The sequence below is a fragment of the Leopardus geoffroyi genome, chromosome A1 (genome assembly GCF_018350155.1).
Source record: "Leopardus geoffroyi isolate Oge1 chromosome A1, O.geoffroyi_Oge1_pat1.0, whole genome shotgun sequence".
In the NCBI taxonomy this organism is placed as follows: Eukaryota; Metazoa; Chordata; class Mammalia; order Carnivora; family Felidae; genus Leopardus; species Leopardus geoffroyi.
In genome coordinates, this window is record NC_059326.1 from 180,556,234 (window position 1) to 180,575,251 (window position 19,018).

A 19,018-nucleotide genomic window follows, 5' to 3' on the forward strand; every position below is an offset into this window, starting at 1 on the left:
CGTATACTCCCTGTTCCCACAAGGCCTCCCCATTACCAAGGGTTTGTTTTCATCTCTATTTTGCATGTCAGAGGCTTTGCTCAGGTGTCTGGAATCTCAGTTGTCTGCTCCAAAAGCAGAATGGAGGGGCGCCTGGGTGGCTTAGTCAGATGAGCGACCAACTTTGGCTCAGGTCATGATCTCATGGTTTGTGAGTTCGAGCCCCGCATCGGGCTCTGTGCTGACAGCTCAGAGCCTGGAGCCTGCTTCGGATTCTGTGTCTCCCTCTCTCTGCCCTTCCTCCACTCACACTGTGTCTCTGTCTCAGAAATAAACATTAGAAAAAAAAAAAAAAAGCAGAATGGAGTGAGGTTTGTTGACTGTGGCTTATATGGTACATGCTTTGGCTGGACTGTTTCATCCAGAAATGCTCAATGTCTTTACATCTCTTTTATCTGGTCAGATTCCCTAGACTCTGCTACTATCCAGCCTGGGTGGTAATAGCCTGGCACCATTCTGGGGACCAAGTGGTACATGTGAGCTGGGATCTCAAATCCTATGGGTCCGAGTTCACTTAATCACTGTGTTTTCAGTGTGGTGCACCCCACCTTGTATCCTGCCAGGATGGGGATGGGCTGTTTGATTTGGGGAAGAGATTTGCTTGTCCTTTTCCTAAAACAGCTTCTACCCAATCCTCTTTATGTCAGGGCCTCCTCAAACTTGACTTACATTCCCAAGGACAGCCGAGGATTCCAATTCCCATGACTTTTACCAGTGATCTACGTAGACCAGAGTGCTGGTTTTCCTCACAATCAGCCTGTATTCTCTTTTCTCAGGTCTATCAGATAGGTTGTCACCTGCCCATCTGCTTTCCAGCTTCCACATCTTATTGTCACTCTTTTTTCTCCCAGTCTCCCTGTCTTTGTGCATGTACTCCTTAAAAAGGAAATCTCTTATTTTGTATTTTCTTGATTTCAGGAGTGAGGGAAATCAGGTAGGTGGTTCAACTGGCATTTTTAACTACAAGGTTCCCAATGATTGCTTTTTCAAGGCCTAGAAAGAGGAAGGAACATGGTGAGGGCCCAAAGAACCCAGTTATCCTGAGTTCTCATCTTTCAGAGGATGGGAGAACCCAAATGTAACACAAGAACCTTAGAATTTGACTGATGACTTGTATTAAATTAAGAGAAAATTTAAAAAAAATTTTTTTTAATGTTTTTATTTATTTCTGGGACAGAGAGAGACAGAGTATGAGTGGGGAAGGGGCAGAAAGAGATGGAGACACAGAATGTGAAGCAGACTCCAGGCTCTGAGCTGTCAGCACAGAGCCCGATGTGGGACTCAAACTCATGGACTGCGAGATCATGACCTGAGCCAAAGTTGGATGCTTAACCGACTGAGCCACCCAGGTGCCTCAAGAGAAATGTTTTTGAGGTTAGATACTCCTGGGTATAAAGGCTCTGCCACTTTTTACCAGTGTGACCTTGAAGAAGCTCCTTCCCCTCTCTGGGCCTCAGTTTCCTGATATGTAAAAAAGAAACAATATTTGCAGGACAGTTGGGAGGGGAAGGTTACTTTAAATAATGGATGTGGAATGCCCATCACATTGCCCTACAGGAATGTAACAGGTGCACAATAAATATTAGTTCTCTTCTCTTTCCCCATGGAGCCAGAGACTGCACCAGAGGTGCTGACAAAGCCTCCACCCCCAGGACCCCACCTGTGGCCAGGCCCCACCTCAGCCAAGGCCAGGTGGCAAAACTCTCACAAGCTCAGGCAAGCCATCTGAATTAGAAACAAGGCATGTGACCTCACCAGTTTATCAACATGTTGGAGAGCTTGACTTGGAAGACAAAGCTGGTTTTAAAACCCATAGAAAGTCATGAGGAGGAAGGGTCATGTCTTTTTAACTGGGATGCTTAGGCTGGGGACGCCCCAATTCCTGGATGGTTTGGATCTCAGATCTGGTTACCAGAGATGACCTCAGTCACTTTAGGTGGAAGTTCTTTAACATTCAAACCAGTGGTGCCTTTGAACTTGATGGAGTCATATGATAAGACTGCATCATTATTTCCTACTACTAATCATGTATTTACTCTTATTAGTTCCAGGGATCTGTTAAAATCTTTTGTCATTTCAATGCCAGTAAATTAATAATATCAAACAATTGTTATTATTTATTGAGAGCTTGAGAATATGACAAGTACTTTTCCAAGTACTTTACATCTGTTAACTAATTTAAGTCTCATAACACCCCAATGAAGGTGATTCCATTATTATTTTTTTAAATGTTTATTTATTTTTGAGAGAAAGAGAGAGAGCAGGTGAAGGGCAGAGAGAGAGGGAGACATAGAATCTGAAGCAGGCTCCAGGCTCTGAGCTGTCAGCACAGAACCTGATGTGGGGATTGAACTTACAAACTGTAAGATCATGATCTGAGCTGAAGTCGACACTTAACCGACCGAGCCACCCAAGTGCCCTAAGGTGATACCATTTTTATGTCAATTTTATAGAAGAATTTGAGGCAGAGAGAAGTAGCATATAACTTGGGCAAAGTTACACAGCTAGTAAATGGCATATCCTGGATGTGACCCCAGGCAGTCTAGCTCGAGTTCATACTCTCAAAATATTATGTAAAGTATTTAAGAAGAATGTTGAGCCATTAACATATTCTAAGGGTACTGGTTTATGATACCAGTGGTTTTAAACTGGGAGAATTTTGCATCCCCCTAGAGTATATTTGGCAATGTCTGGAGACATTTTTGGTTGTTATAGCCTGTGGTAGGGGGTACTATTAGCATCTAGTGGGTAGAGACCAGAAGTGCTGCTCAACAACCCACAATATATAGGACAGTCCCTACAGTGAAGATTTAGCTGGCCTCCAATGTCAGTAGTACTGAGGTTGACAAACTCTGACATGGACCCAGGAGAGGAAGGTACCATAACATTTTATATTTAAACAGAAGGGATCATACACATAAAGAGGTGAAGTATGTTCTCCAAGAGGACACAGTAACAGTGGAGATTCAAACTCAGGCCCTCTGACTTCAAAGTCCAATGATGGTCATCTCCTACCATCAGGCTTCTCTGTGGAAATATATCATTCCTGCCCATTTGGCTCTTTTCCCCACCTTGACTTTTTATGTTGGAAACTAAACGTATAGCAAATTTGAAAGACTAATATAATATTAATATACCCTTCTTTTCCTAGGTCCACCAATTTTTAACATTTCCCCACATTTGTTCTATCTATCCCTCCCTCCACTCCAATTCTTCCTCTCACTGAGACGCCCGGTTCATAGAAAGCCCTCAATGAATGATTACTGAAAATGGTGGGTGGCCAAAAAATGCAAACCTGTCCTCTATTCAAAACCACCAACATGTCATTGGCAGCTACTGATCAGCTTACTGAGACTGATGGCATGGTTATATTGTTTTTTTTTCCTGCTAGATCTTTTTTGAAATTAAGCTGTAGACATGATGCCACATGCATGTCTTAAGAACAAGGACATTCTCCTACATAGCCACAATATGATGATCACAATTAAGACAATCTTCCAAATATCTGAGAATGTCTGTTATGGCTGCTTCCCCCTCACCCTCCCACCCCCCGCCTGCAACCTCAACCCAGGGTCTAACCAGGGTGCAAACATTTAATCTGGTTTATGCCTCCATAGGTTTTTGTTGTTGTTGTTGTTTTAAGTATAGAAGAGTTTCCCCTCTTTCTAGTTTTTCACACTTTTTCCCCCCTCGAAGAGTCCAGGCCAATTATCTTGTAGGACATTCCACATTATGGAACTGTCTGGCTGTATCTTGATGATTTGATGGACGGTAAATATTTTTGTCAAGAATCCTCCACAATGTTCTTACTGCATCACATCAGAAAGCACACGATGTCAGTTCGTCTCCTTACGGTGATGCTAATTTTACACCTGTGTAAGGCGGTAGCTGCAGTTCTTTCCATGTGAAAATACACTTTACCTTCTGAAATTCATAAGTGATTTGTGGGGTGATACTTTGGGTCCATGTAAGCATCCTGTCCCCCAAAATACGAAGGTTCATTTTTATACACACTTGTCACTTCTCAGACTGCAGGGCTTCAGGAGAAAACAAAATCACCCCACCTCTTCAAATCTGAGCTTCACTAGGGACAATAATATCTCCCTGCCAGGGCTGTGGCAAGGATGATGCTATAGATTGAATTCCCTCCTCCCTGCCCCCAATCCATATGTTGAAGCCCTAACCCCCAATGGGATGGTATCTGAAGAAAGGTCTTTGGGAGGTGATTAGGTTTAGATGAGGTCACGAGGGTGGGGTTTTCATGATGGGATTAGTGACTGTACAAGAAGAGACCGTGCTCTCTGTCTCCCTCTCTGCTATGTGATGACACAGTGAGAAGGCAGCCATCTGCCAGCCAGAAAGAGGGCTCTCACTAGAACCAGACCATGCTGACACCCTGATCTTGGACTTCAAGCTCCAGAACTATGGGAAAATATATTTCTGTTGTTTACGCCACCTAGTCTCTGAGATTCTGTTATGGCGGCCTGAGCTGCCTAAAACAGATTAAGTGCTAAAACGCTCATGACAGTCTCTAGGACATTACTTGACCTAGAAAAAGGTAATAAGTATAATACAGTTCTTTTCCATAATCTGAGACTCTGGGGATTTGCTTGAGTCGCCAGGGAAAAGGGCAGGGCTGGGAAAGTGAGTAACTGGGCAAGTTCTGTCCCCAAGGAGGACTGAACTTCTCAAAATGAGGGCTTCACACAGGAGAAGTATCCAGTGACGCAGCCAAGCTATGTCAACCTAACAGCATGGCCTAGTGCTGGCCCCTTCGCCCACACTGAGGATGCTGGAGGGGCAGATGGGATGGATTTACAACTTACTGCTGCTCTCACCAGCTCTAAGACCCTGGGCATGTCATCAACTCCGCTAACCTGTTTCCTTCTCTATTACAGGGGATATTAACTGTCCTCATCCACAGGATTATTATGAGGATTCAGTGAAATAGCATTTTCAGCCTGACATGTACTAAGCACTCAAAAAACATGGGGCAGGGCTGGTTATTAGAAATAGTGGTAAAAGACAAAAAACCCCAACACATTGGCAAATGTAAGTAGGCCCCTGAACAGGTACTGGTCTGGTACTGCACTGGGAATGAAGGACTGGGGCCTTGGCATGCCTATTCTCCTGAAGATACCAGTGCGAACCAGGGAGACAGGAGCCCTGCCCTTACAGAGTTAACATGCCACTGGACGTAATACAGACATGTAAGCAGATGTCTTGTGACACATGCAATGAAGAAAATAAACAGAGAGCCATTACAAAGGCTAACACTGGGGAAGGGAGTCTGTTGATGGAGCTGTCAGAAGCGAGCCTCTCAGAGGAGATGACGGGAAGAATGGGACTGGAAGGGTGAGACCAGAAGGGTAAGAGGGAACCAGCTATGCAAACAGACAGAAGAGCATCCTAGGCAGGGGTGCAGCAAGTGCAAAAGTGCCAAGGTGGAAAGGTGCAGGGCAGGCTAGGGGAGCAGAGTGGGGGGCTCTGGAGCCCAGTGAACAAGGAATGGAGTGCAGCAAGTGGCCGCATGAGACAAGGCTGGGGTGGCTGCAGGAGCCTGACCACAAAGGGCAGTGGAGGCTGTGGAAGGAACGATGGGAAGCCACTGAAGGTTTTTTGTTTAAATTGTGGTGAAATATACATAGCGTAAAATTCACTTTTAAGTGTCCAGTTCAGGGGCATTAAGTACATTTACAGTGTTGTGCAACCACCACCACTGTCCATCTCCAGACCATTTTCATCCTCCCAACTTCAAGCTCTCTCCATTGAAGAAGAACTCCCTACACCCCACATCCTCTAGCCTTTGAAGGGCTTTAAATGAGGAGGTCTGTAAGCTGGCTGATAGTCTGAGATGACTGCAGACGAATGAAAGGCATGGAATGAAAGAGGCATATGAATCACTGCAAGGCAGAAGCAGAAGGGCTTCGGAGAGGATGGTGGTTTGCACGAGAAGCAGAGATGGAAGAAAACTGGCAGATCTGAGAAGCACTGAGAGGCGAGCCAGACAGGACTGGGTGCAGTCCTTCCCGCCATCGTGCAGGGGTGTGGGCGCTGGTGGCGGGAGGTACTCACAGCTGACCTGGGAGCCCAGCTTGTGCTCCCAGACGGCGTGCAGCTGCTGATACTCCTGCTGTGCGAGCTCTAGGCGCTGCTGCTTCACCTGGTAGATCTCCTTCTGCGCGCTCAAGGCCTCCTGGGCCACCACCAGGTAATCCTTCAGCATGTGCTCCTGCTCCTGCCGCCATTGCACCCGGGGGTCCTCGATCTGAGTGGTTTCTGGAACAGACCCCAGAGACCCTAGGTCAGCACCTCACCAAGACATGTTGGGTCGGTGGCCTGTGGGATGCACTACCAGAAAACAGAGAATATAGTAAACAGAGTATCACGATGAAAGCGGATGCATTAAACTTACCTGTTAAGCAACAGAGACTCTCCATTTGGGTTAAGCCAACAAAAACAATATAAACCAGAATTAATTTCCATACCCAAAGCCAGTCTGTCTCAGAACAGCAAGGAGAAGGACCAGGTTTGAGTTCTAATCTAGACAGAGGCTCAAGGATATTACAGATCCTTAAGGTCATCAGTTTTGGTAAAGAGTGAAGAAAAAGAAAACAAAAAATATTTTAGAGGCTATGAAAAATAGGGACCCATTCCCTGCTGGAAATGTAAATTAGTAACAGATTTAGAAGAGGACTATCCGACGATGCACATTAAGAGCCTTGAAATGTGAATACCCTGTGACCAATAATTCCCCCACAGTATTAACCAGTAATTCCCCCACAATAATTTATTACCAAGTGTAATAAAAAATTCAGGCAAAGATGCCTTTGTACCAAACTGTGATAATAGTGATGAAAAGGATAACAAGCGCTAATATAACATCTGCTCTACGCCAAGCACTGTTCTAACTACTGTATATCTCTTTGCCCCTTCAATCCTCACACTAACCCTAAAAGTAGATTTTGTTCTAACCCCCACTACATGAAAGAGAAAATCTAGGCACAGATTAAATACCTTGCTCAAGGTCACATGGAAAATAACTGGTCAAGTCTGCTATATTTACACAACACGCTGCCACAGCCACCAAAAATAGTGTCTTCAAAGAAATGTGAATGAAACAGAAAGAGGCCTATTATGTATAAGTGAGTGGAGGTGCAGGGGGCAAAACTGAATAATGCTGTGTTTATTGAAACAATATGTACATTCTCAAAAGCATTAGGAGAACGCTTAGCAAATTATCAGCAGTAGATATGTCTTGGTGGTACGATATTTCTTCATTCTTTAAAAAAAATGCAATAAATATGTACAGTGATCATTTGAAAAAAGGTCAAAATCCAAAAAAACAATAATTTTTTTATATGTACAATGGAATACTATTTGGCAATGAGAAAGAATGAAATATGGCCTTTTGTAGCAACGTGCATGGAGCTGGAGAGTGTTATGCTAAGTGAAATAAGTCATACAGAGAAAGACAGATACCATGTGTTTTCACTCTTATGTGGATCCTGAGAAACTTAACAAAAGACCATGGGGGAGGGAAAGGGGAAAAAAAAAGTTACAGAGAGGGGAGAAGCCAAACCATAAGAGACTTAAAAACTGAGAATAAACTGAGGGTTGATAGGGGGTGGGAGGGAGGGGAAAGTGGGTGATGGGCATTGAGGAGGACACCTGTTGGGATGAGCACTGGGAGTTGTATGGAAACCAATTTGACAATAAATTTCATATTAAGAAAAAAAGAAAAAAAATTACTACCTATTAGAAAAACAAAAACAAAAAAATTTCTAACGCTAATTTATTTATTTTGAGACAGAAAGAGAGAGAGCAGGAGGGGCAGAGAGAGAGAAGAAGACATAGAGAATCTAAGCAGGCTAGAGGTTATCAGCACAGAGCCCGATGCAGGGCTCGAACTCACCAACAGTGAGATCATCAGCTAACCCAAAACCAAGAGTTGGACGCTTAACCAAGCAAGCCATTCAGGTGCCCCAAGATAGACATTAAGAAAAAAAAAAAAGATAGCTAACAGCTGAACAGACATAGAAGATATCAAAGCAATGTCAAGGAATCGATGCCCCTCAACTGCCAACCCTTCAGCCATCTCCCCGCTGGTGGGTGGGGTTGGGGGGCAAAACACACCAGAAACTGTATAATCATGGTCATGTGGTGAATCCAGCCAGTGGACAGGTTCTGCTTAACCGAAAGTGTTTTATTAATTTTAAGTTGGTTACTGGTATATAAAAACAGGGAGATGTAAACATTACAATCCTGATCTCTGTTTTTTCAGAAGATCTGGCCATGCTGAGTCCACAGTTTGCCACAGACCCAAGTACTCCATCAGTCTGCTGGTCTGCTTCATTCATTTATGTCATGGGTCTGACTCCTGGGGAATTTGAGTTTGTGCCTCCTTTTGTAGGGCCGATAGCTCCCATTCCTCATTCACCAAATGAGCATTTCCAATGAAAGAAAGAAGGTATAGGGAGGATGATCACAGAAGCAGCAGGGCCAAGTTACTGTCCCTACCAGTAACTGCTGTGTTACAATGGGCAGGTTGCTTAACCTTTCTGAATCTACCTCTGTAATTGTTAAAGAGGATAACAGGTCCTGCTTACCCTGCTTCTAGGAAGCTATAGAGCACTTCTGCCCAAGTAAAGTAAACAAACGTTGGTGAGAGTAAAGCCCAAACTATTTACTGGGACCAGTTTTTTAATTGTGAATAGCAATTCTTTAAACTCTTCCTCCTCCCTTTTTCTGGGAAAGAAAACAAAGTCTAAAGATTGCTGGCAGGAGCCACAAGATTGTTTCTCATAAGGAAAGCTCTGCAACCCTTCCACCAGGAAAGGAGGAGGAATATTTACAAGAAAAGATTAAAAAGGGGAGCATTTGCGGCACCTGGGTGGTTCAGTTGGTTAAGCATCTGACTTCGACTCAGGTCACGATCTCGTGGTTTGTGAGTTCGAGCCCTGTGTCGAGCTTTGTGCTGACAGCTCAGAGCCTGGAGCCTGCTTCAGATTCTGTGTCTCCCTCCCTCTCTGCCCCTCCTCCACTCACGCTCTGTCTTTCTCAAAAATAAATAAACACAAATAATAATAATAATAATAATAATAATAATAAAATAAAAAGGGGGGAGCATTTTATAAAGCTGGGTCCTATGTCCCATCAGTAGATAGGGATGCCCTCAGAGTCAGGGACTCCTGAGTGCCCAAGCGTTAGTCTCAGACATCCAGCTGACAGAGCCCACAGAAGATACAGCTGATCATGGCCAGGCTGGAGATGTTTTCTAAAATACGTAAATTTTTAAAGTTTACACTTTTGGGGAAAAACACAAAAAAGGAAAATCTCACAATTCTACCACCGCAAATTTATAAAATAAGTGAGAGTTTCCATGTCTCTAATCCTACTCCCTACAGGTAACTGCTGCTAGGAGTCTCACACACTAAAAGATACTGCCCTCTAATTATACATAAACCTGTTTGTTGATACATATGTGTCTGTATACAGAAACTTATTTTTAATGCAACATGGCCCCATGTTATATATACTGGTCTGTAATTTGCTTTCATCTGCAAATGATAGATATTGTTCATCCTTCCTTATTGGGTGAAGATTTACCTCAAGTCTTTTTGTTTATTCTTTTTTTTTTAGTTTTATTACTGTTTTTATTTATTTTTTAATTTTTTATTTACCTTGATCATTTAAATGGTTGCATAGTATTCCATGGAATGGGATTAGGCTGTATTTATGGTAGGGTATTAGTGGCTTCCCAGACTTCTATTGGGAAATATTTGGATTGTTTTAGGTTTTTTTGCTATTACAAACAATGCTGCAGTGACAACTGTTAAAAAAAAATACTTGTGTGAACTTGTATGATTAATTCTGCAAGATATACTTCTTAATACAGGGACTACCTTTCAAAAGGTTGTACCAATTCTTATTCTCACAAACAGCCTATGAAAGTGTCTTTTCCCCCAGATTCTCAGCAAAATTGCTTTAAAAAATGTTGGTACTTCATCCAGTAATTTTGGGTCCTGGCAGTATATTAGAATCAGCTGAGGAGCTACAAAACAGCAAAAACACAAAAAACCCTGAACCCTGCTCCAGAATGTTTATATCAGAATTTCCATGAGTGGGACCCAGGCACTGACACTTGTGAAAGCTTCCCCAGGTGTCTGTCCCCAGACAGACGTGGCTGAGAAACCTTGACTGACACAATTAGAATCACTTGGGGGGAATTTTAACACTCCTGATACCCAAGCCCCACCCCTGGATCAATTAGATCAGAATCTCTGGGGGTGGGGATGAGGCAGTGGTGATTTGCAAAGCTCCCCAAATATTCCAGTGTGCCACCAAAGGTGAAAAACACTCTCTCAGAGGTGACAGCACAGATGCGCTGAGCGCTCACTGAAGCTGGCAGGCAAGGCTGGCAGGTGTGATGCTGAGCTCCAGGTAGGATCTCCCGCCAAAGGGCTGGCTGAGATGCTGGCCCTTGACCAGCAGCAAGGGCACACCTGGATGAACCCTCCCCAGAGCATTCTGTTTAGTAGCGCCCTCTCTGTGACCAAGGTCCTCTACTCCTTGGAATATAAAAGTATGGGAGAGCCTTAATTGGAGGCTGGCTACCAATTTGGGTGGCCCAGTCTCTCTTTCATAGTAGAAACCAACACAGATAGATGAATGCACACGTAGACAAACAACACGCAACCTCATATCAGAACACTGGTTTCAACCTGGCTACATGTTGGAACTACCCCAGAGATTTCCACTTAATTGGTCTACAGTATGAAGTGGGCATCAATGTATGGCTTAAATCAACTTTATTAAGGCAAAATTTAAATACGATCAATGCAGGCATTGTGTATAGTTCGATATGTTTTGACAAATGTGTACACGCTTAAATCGCTGGGTAAAATGTTCCCTTTACCTCAACGATCCCTGTACTCTTTCCTGGTTACTCCCACCCACCTCCTCCCTCCTCTTCAGCCTATTCAGAACTTCCTATCGATGGATGCATAAGTGTATGATCTCTGAGCCTTCCTTCTTATGCTCAGCATAAGGCTTTGAGACTCATTTATGTTGTTGTATCAGTGGCTTGCTTATTACTGCTGAATAAAATTCTATTGTATGAATATATCACAGTTCACTTTTTGAAAAACCTTTAGGTTGTCTCTCTCTAGTTTGGGATTATCATGAAAAGCTGTAATGAACATGCATGCACAAATCTTTGTATGGGCATATATCTGCATTTCTCCTAGGCAAAATTATCCAACAATGGAATTGCTGGGTTGTATTGTAAATTGTATTGTAAAAATTCAATATGTTGAATTTTATTAAAAAAAACTGGCAAACTGGGGTGCCTGGGTGGCTCAGTCAGTTAAGCGTGTGACTTCGGCTCAGGTCAGATCTTACAGTTCATGAGTTCAAGCCTTGCATCGGGCTCTCTGCTGTCAGCACAGATCCTACTTTGGATCTTCTGTCCTCTCCACCCCCACCTCTCAAAAATAAATAAACATTAAAAAAGAATAGAAAAACTGTTTTCCAAAATGGCTGTTCCAATTTACATTCTCACCACTAATTTAGTGGAGTTGTAATTCTTCCATATTCGCCAACCACTGGTATTGTTAATCTTCATTTCAGTCATTATAGTGGGTATGCTGTGGTACCCGCCTGCAGTTTAAATCTGTATTTCCCCAAGGACTGATGATGGAAACATACTTTTATGTGTCCATTCGCCATCTGTATGTCTTTAGTGTTTTTTAAATCTCTTTCTTATTTTTTTTATTGGGTTGTTGGGCTTCTTACTATTTTAAGATAGGAGTCCTTTTATATATTCTTGATATAGGTCCTCTGTTAGATCTAAATATTGTAAGTATTTTTTCCTTACCTGTGGCTTACCTTTTCAGTTTCTTACTGGTGTCTTTTGAACAATAGAGGTTTACATTCAATGAAGCCCCATTCATCAATTTTTCTTTTATAGTTAGTGGTTTTTGGGTCTTGTCCCCCCTCCCCCCCAAAAAAATCTTTGCCTGTTCTACAATCTCGAAGATTTTTCTCCTATGTTTTCTTCTAGATGTTCTCTAGTTTTCCATTTTATGTTTGGGTCTATGGTCATTTTGAGTTTATTTTTATACACGGTGTGAGGTGGGGACAGAAGTGGGTGTATTTTTTTCCATGTGGACCAGCAACTATTGAAAAGACTGTCCTTTAGGATACCGGGCTTTTCAAAAGTTCCCAGGGGTGTCTAGGGAGTTGTGTTAGTTAACAGCCTTTGTCCTGCATTAGTCAGACTCTGAGAGGGTCCCCCCAGGCCCAGCCTCTTCTGTTGGTACCCTCCTTCCTGAGTCTATCACATTTGAATAGATATCTTTACATCAGGCAGGATCCTTGAGATCACCTTGGCTAGTTATTTTTTAGTTCTTATTTTTTTTAATTAAAGCTATACATGGGCACAGTTTAATCACTGAACATTTTACACACCTGGCTACATAAAACATCATTACCCCATCCTCTTCCCTCTCAGGCTCTCCTCCCCAGAAGGCAGCTACTGCCAACACTTAGCTAAGCGCAGCCATCACTGAGAACCCCTTCTCTATCCTCCTTCGTGCTCCAAACCTCCATCTACAAACGTATTCCACACACGTTCTCCACACTCATAAGCTCTGCATATAATCCACACACCACCTCCTCCACACACCACACGCCCACTTTCTACACACACCACACGCATACCCACACGGCTAACGCTAGTGCATTCTCCAAGGGCTTTAACAACAATTGTCTTAAAACCAGCTGAACATCTGGAGAATGCCCAACCTTGTTACTATGCAAAGGAATGCAAATGAAAAGCAGTGAAGCAACAGTTTAAACCTATAATGAATTTATCAAGAAATAAGGAAATGAAAATCGCCCCTTACTGATCAAGGCATGAGGATAACAGTACCCTTACTGCCTATGGCAATACAGGTTGATACAGTCTTTTGGAAGTTCTTATCAATTTAGGAACGAATATGGATCAGAAGTCTCAAAAATGTTCATAGTCTCTTGCTTAGTAATCCTATATTTGGAAATATAAACTTAGGAAATTGTCACAAAGGAGAGGAGCAATATGAATAATGATTCTCCCCCTATTTATTTATAACAAATAGATGGAAATAGTGCAGGAGATCAGCAATAGGGGTAATTATGGTGCATTTGTTTTATGTGTTAAAATGTATTGCTTACATTCATTTGATGTACTAAAAATGACAATATGAAGACTGTGTGGCATCTCTCAAATACTCATAACACAATATGAAGGGAAAACACTAGAACACATAATTTGATCCCTGATTAAAACCATCTAATCAAGGGTGCTTAGGCTGCTCACTTGGTTAAGTGTCTAACTCTTGATTTCAGCTCAGGTCATGATATCAGTTTGTGAGGTCTGTGGGCCTGCGGGTCTGGGGCACCGCAATCAGGCTCTGTGCTGACAGTGTGGAACCCGCTTAGGATTCTCTCTCCCTCTGTCTCTGCCCCTCCCCCTGCTCATGTGCTCGCTCTCTCTCTCTCTCTCTCTCTCTCTCTCAAAATAAATAAACTTAAAAAGAAACCCAAAACACAAAAACCATCTAATCATGATGGATGGAAACAGTCTGTGGGAGTACTGAACACTCACATCTGAAATAATGAAATGGGTTATATTTTGGAAACAGTTGTCTATATTTGTTGGTTCTCACTCCTCTGTCTGTCTGTCTCTCTCTATCTCTATCTCTATCTCTATCTCTCTACATATCTATATCTATATATAGATATAGATAGAGATAGAGATAGAGATAGAAATAGAGAGAGAGTGCACAAGTGAGGGAGAGGGACAGAGGGAGAAAGAGAGAGAGAATCTTAAGCAGACTCCACGCTCAGCAAGGAGCTTGACATGGGGCTCGATCCCATGACCCTGAGATCATGACCTGAGCTACTGACTGAGCCACCTCAGGCGCTGCTCCCCCACCCCTACCCCTGGTCTTCTTTCAGACTCACTCCAGTCAGGCCTTTGCCCTGAGTCCTTGTCCACAGCTTCCCTCGAAAGTTGGGTCTATCTCAGTCTTCATATCTGACCCATCAGAAGCATCTGACAGGGCTGACGACACTCTCCTCAACATGCTTCCTTCAGGATGGCCTGGTTTTCCTTCTACCTTTCTGGTCACTCCTCAGGTTTTTCTCCTTTCTGCACCCACTTACTATCTGAGAACCCCAAGACTCATTTCTTGGTCCTCTTCTCTTTGATTTACTATCTGAGAACCCCAAGACTCATTTCTTGGTCCTCTTCTCTTTGATTTACTATCTGAGAACCCCAAGACTCATTCCTTGGTTCTCTTCTCTTTGATTTACTCCTTTGGTGATCTCAGCTAGCTTCATGTCTTTATATACTACTGTGTTGTATGCCAACAACTCCCAAACAACTAGCTTTAGCCCAGATCTCTTATCCAAACTCCAGATTCCTACATCAAACATATCAGACTTCTCCCTCAAGTCTTAGATGTGTAACAGGTATAGAAGACTCGACATGTCCAAAATCATTTTCCTCCCTACACCCAATACTCTAGTTTTTTTCCATTCAATAAATGGCAACTCCATCCTGCCAGCTGCTCTGCCCCATGAGGGCCATTCATTCCTCTTTCTCTCATGTTCCATATGCAGTCTACCAAGAAATCCTGTTGTCTCTACCTTGAAAATACATCCACATCTGGCCACTTTTCACTACCTCCACCACCAAGGCCTTGGTCTGGGGCACTGCCCTCTGTCACCTGGATGACTTTAATCATCTCTCACAAGCTTCTCTGCTTCTGCCCTTGCTCCACTAAGTTCTATTCTCAGCAAAGCAGCCAGAGTGGCCCTTTTAAGACATAAAGCAGATCATGCCACTCATCAGCTGAAAACTCTCCAATGGCTCTCATCTCACATGGAGCAAAAAGCTAGAGCCCTTAAGGCAAACCACCACCCCATCTATGCCCTGCAACTCTCTGGCCTGAGGTCCTTCTCCCGGCTTCCTTACTCACTCTGCCATGTGCACACCTGCCTCCTTGTCATCCCCATGACCTTGATTTCCCTCAAATCTCATTTTCTCAACCAGGTCTTCTTCCTGAAGACCATGGCCACTGTCCTTCCCCACCACCCTCAAACTCATCCCAGCACATCTCAGCCCACACTCTTTTTCTTTCTCCTGTAATACTTTGATTGTCTAATGTACTACATAATATGCTTATTTGTGTTATTTTTTGTCTCTTCTGCCAGAATGAAAGCTCTGTAAGGGCAAGAATCACTGCCATTACAAACACTCTCATGTATCCCAAGTTCCAAGAACAGTGCCTGGAACATTGCAGATAGTCAGTGAATATTTGCTGAATGAATGAATGCTGGACGGTGGATTGAACCTCTTCAATTCTCTTATGTTTATAACTGGAGAAGGTAATTTCAGTCTGTGAACAACACACACACAGAGGACTGGTCTGAGTCCCCAGCTCTGAATGCTTAGGCCTCGAGGGTCACACTCCCACCACCTGTACCCCACACAGCCTCCATCTGCAGAAGGTGGTGCCTTCCATCCAAGCAGGACACCTTCAAAGCAAAAGGCACCCAGTGGTCTGAGAGCTGGTAAAACTGTCAGAATTCTTCCTATTGTGGCCCCCATTTACTCACCCGCCCATACATCCCATTTCTGCCATCATCTCCTCAAGAGTAAACTCTGCCACTGCCTGCTATTCCTTCCTGCCTTCTATTTCTCCAACAACTCCCAGAAGCACCTTAAAATACTGCTCTTGCCATCAGATTTTAATGAGGGGGATGAACTCAGTAATTAAACACAAGGAGTAGACTGGTTTGGGTCCCTGTACATCACTGTTGAACCCAGCATACCGTGCAGCCTCCAAGCATTAACCTCATTCCCTGTACACACTCAATTAGGCATATTTACTTCTCATTCTCTAGCATGCAATTGTGAGCGCTAATAAAAACCTCTGCTACCCCCAACAATGCAATTAATGTCATTAGCTGTCTCTCAGAAACTTGTCTACACTTTGGTGCCGACGAAGTCTGCTCATTCATCCATTTAGTCATGAGTTCATGCACGTATGCCCTTTCCTATTTAGCAAAGATCAAGTGCATACCTACTATGTGCCTTACCAAGCACAGGCCTGGGGCCGGCATGATGAATTAGACACTGCCCTGCTTTACAACAGGCAAATGGTTATACCACAGAGTGATGAGGGGCACGACAGAGGCATAGCCAGGTGCTACTGAACTTGGAGGAGAAAGCGAATCGGGGAGCACACTCGGCTCCCTAGTAGCAGTTCGAATCCCAGCTCCGCTGTGCTTTAGCTCTGAGTATCAAGCAGTCAGTGATGACCTTTAAGTTGCATTTATAAGACAGGGATAATCATCCTAACACCCCTCAGGGGAGCCAGGAGGATTAAGTGAGAAGACGTCTATCAGGTGTCTATTCCAGCACATGGCACAGATTGTGTGGTCAGTAAACAGAGGCTACTAGGATCTCGTGCCCTATTCTCAGCCTTTAGGCCTGGCCAGGCACATCCCATTTCATTCCATTCACCCCTTTCCTGACAGGACAAAGGGAATCCTACACTTCAGAAGGCTGGAAGCAAGACAGGCATGGACACGTGGGGCAGTGAATTTCAGAGGACAGGACATAATCTTGGCCAAGAAGGTGTACAAAGGATGAAGCCCAGGGGCGCCTGGGTGGCTTGGTCGGTTAAGCGTCCGACTTTGGCTCAGGTCATGGTCTCACGGTCCGTGAGTTCGAGCCCTGCGTCGGGCTCTGTGCTGACAGCTCAGAGCCTGGAGCCTGTTTCAGATTCTGTGTCTCCCTCTCTCTCTGCTCCTCCCCTGTTCATGCTCTCTCTCTGTCTCAAAAATAAATAAACGTTAAAAAAAAAAAAATTAAAAAAAAAAAAAAAAAAGGATGAAGCCCAAATACCCATTAAGTCTCCTTGGCTCAGGGACCATGACCTGGGTTCCTCCACCTGTTAGACAACACGTTTGTCCCTTTCTCAACCTATTCTTACATCATTGCCTCAGAGACAAAGACACTAGGAATCTTTACTCTGGATCAGGATACTTGGATCATGTACATGAAGCAAAGGTCAGCTGACCACTATAATGAGCTAGAGACACCACAACTGATACCAATCCACTATGGACACACATGTATGCATGCTGCTAGGGACATGCCGGGGCTCTGGTCTGGTAATGACAATGACACATCTGCCTTACATGGAAAAAAATCTGTACGCACAAAAATTGGTATATGTTAAAGAAAAGCATATCTGCATATACACACAAACATACAATCGGAACATTTCTGGAATGATACACAAGAAATTATTAGCAGTGGTTGCTTCTGTAAAATTGGGGAGATGGGTTGTGAGGGGAGAGTTTTAGATTCTATTTAAAATCCTTCTAAATGGTTATTTTGTACGAGCATACATTATCTATCTATATCTACATCGACATCTCCATCTCACTCTATATAAAACAAAACACAATCTGGCTTCAAGAGTCTCTGCCGGCAGCTCTTCCAGACTTGGGGGGTGGGTGTGGAGGTAGAGGGATGGGGTGCAAGATGGGGAAGGGATGCTGGACAGAAACTTACTGGTGTTGTGGTCTATGAAGTAGTCTCCGACCTGTGGGTCATACGCCTCTTCCCATCCTAGTGGCAACTCATCACTAATGCAGTCGGCAAAGGTGAGTGGTTTGGTGTACCTGGCAAGGGAGAGGAGAAACACTCCATCAGCCCACGGTCCCCAAAGCCCTGCAGTTCACTGCTTCTCTCAGCCCCCTGCTCCTCTGGATTGACCCAGCAGAGCCACAGACTTTGCACTGACCCCAACTCTGCTGTGCCCGCGGCCCCCAGGAAGGTGAGTGCATGGCTGCAGCAGCAGGATTACGTCACCCAGGAGGGAAGCAGGGATTCGGCATTCCAGGCCCAACTCTGCCACTGATTTGGGAATGATGTGAGCACATCAGCTTCCTTCTCTGGGCCTCTGTTTCTGCATCTCTGGGCGGTGTGCAGAAAAAGGTTCGAAGGTCAAGTCTCGCTTCTGAACTGGGACTCCAGCCCTCACTGGCTTCTTCATCTGTGACTCACTCGCCCACCCCACCCCCAGTCTTCATCCTGGCTCTACCCTATATCTGTTGTGCCCACTTGCCCTCTGGAAAGCTGGCTTACAGCAGCATCTAGAATGGCAGATGTTCCATCCTTATGAATTTGGCCAAAAGCAGTATTTATCTGCTTCTTGAGCCAGTTCCTAAATGCCTATACCTACCTCTGTCCTTCCCTAGATAACCCAGGCCAGACTGATCTTTTTGGTAATAACCACTCTCTAAGACCCCATTTTGGTGTTCAGTGGTGGTAATCACCCACTTGGTGGCTAAGTCAGACAGACAAATCATCCAACTAAATGAACTAAGGCCTGTCAAGGCTGGAAAACAGCACAAACCATCGTTTAAGCCTTTCAGTCAGAGTGCAAGGAGCCTCGAACCTAGATATACAGCCAATCAGCCTGAGTGGCCCCTCCAAAAAGCCCCTTTGGTTTCTCCTATTTACTGCCTCTGCTTAAAACCCATACTCAGATGTTCTCTCTCTCTAGTCTGTTCCCAAGCCCTCAGAGTCCTGGAAGGCCACACGGCTCTGTTTCGTCATCCTTTGGATAGAGTGGCTAGCTTACACACAAGAGGACAGGAAGAAAATAGACTGAAATAGGGTCCAGGATTTCTGATCAAGACCTTCCCTCCAAGCCTCAGAAAACTACCCTCTCTCCTGTACTGTGCAATCTCCTTTCCTATAACCACTCCAGCTCAGATTTAAAGCAAAATATATAGGGGAGGGGTGCCTGGGTGGCTCAGTTGGTTAAGCATCTCACCCCTGATCTCAGCTCAGGTCATGATCTCACACTTCATGTGTTCAATCCCTGTGTCAGGCTCTGTGCTGACAGCA

At 44.1% G+C, this 19,018-nt stretch overlaps 1 protein-coding gene across 4 annotated transcripts in view; it reads right to left on the minus strand.

Moving 5' to 3' along the window:
• The window catches only part of WWC1 (WW and C2 domain containing 1), a 154,181-nt gene that overhangs the window by 63,295 nt on the left and 71,868 nt on the right, over nt 1–19,018 (minus strand). The window contains exons 2-3 of one of the 4 annotated variants that reach the window (XM_045502254.1): nt 17,675–17,784; nt 6,115–6,318 (exon numbers count right to left, since the gene is read on the minus strand). In XM_045502254.1, the coding sequence (XP_045358210.1) occupies nt 6,115–6,318; nt 17,675–17,784 (314 nt within the window). Of the gene's footprint in view, nt 1–6,114; nt 6,319–17,674; nt 17,785–19,018 lie in introns of those variants that run through there. The other 3 variants (XM_045502271.1, XM_045502262.1, XM_045502280.1) reach the window with 3 other exon arrangements.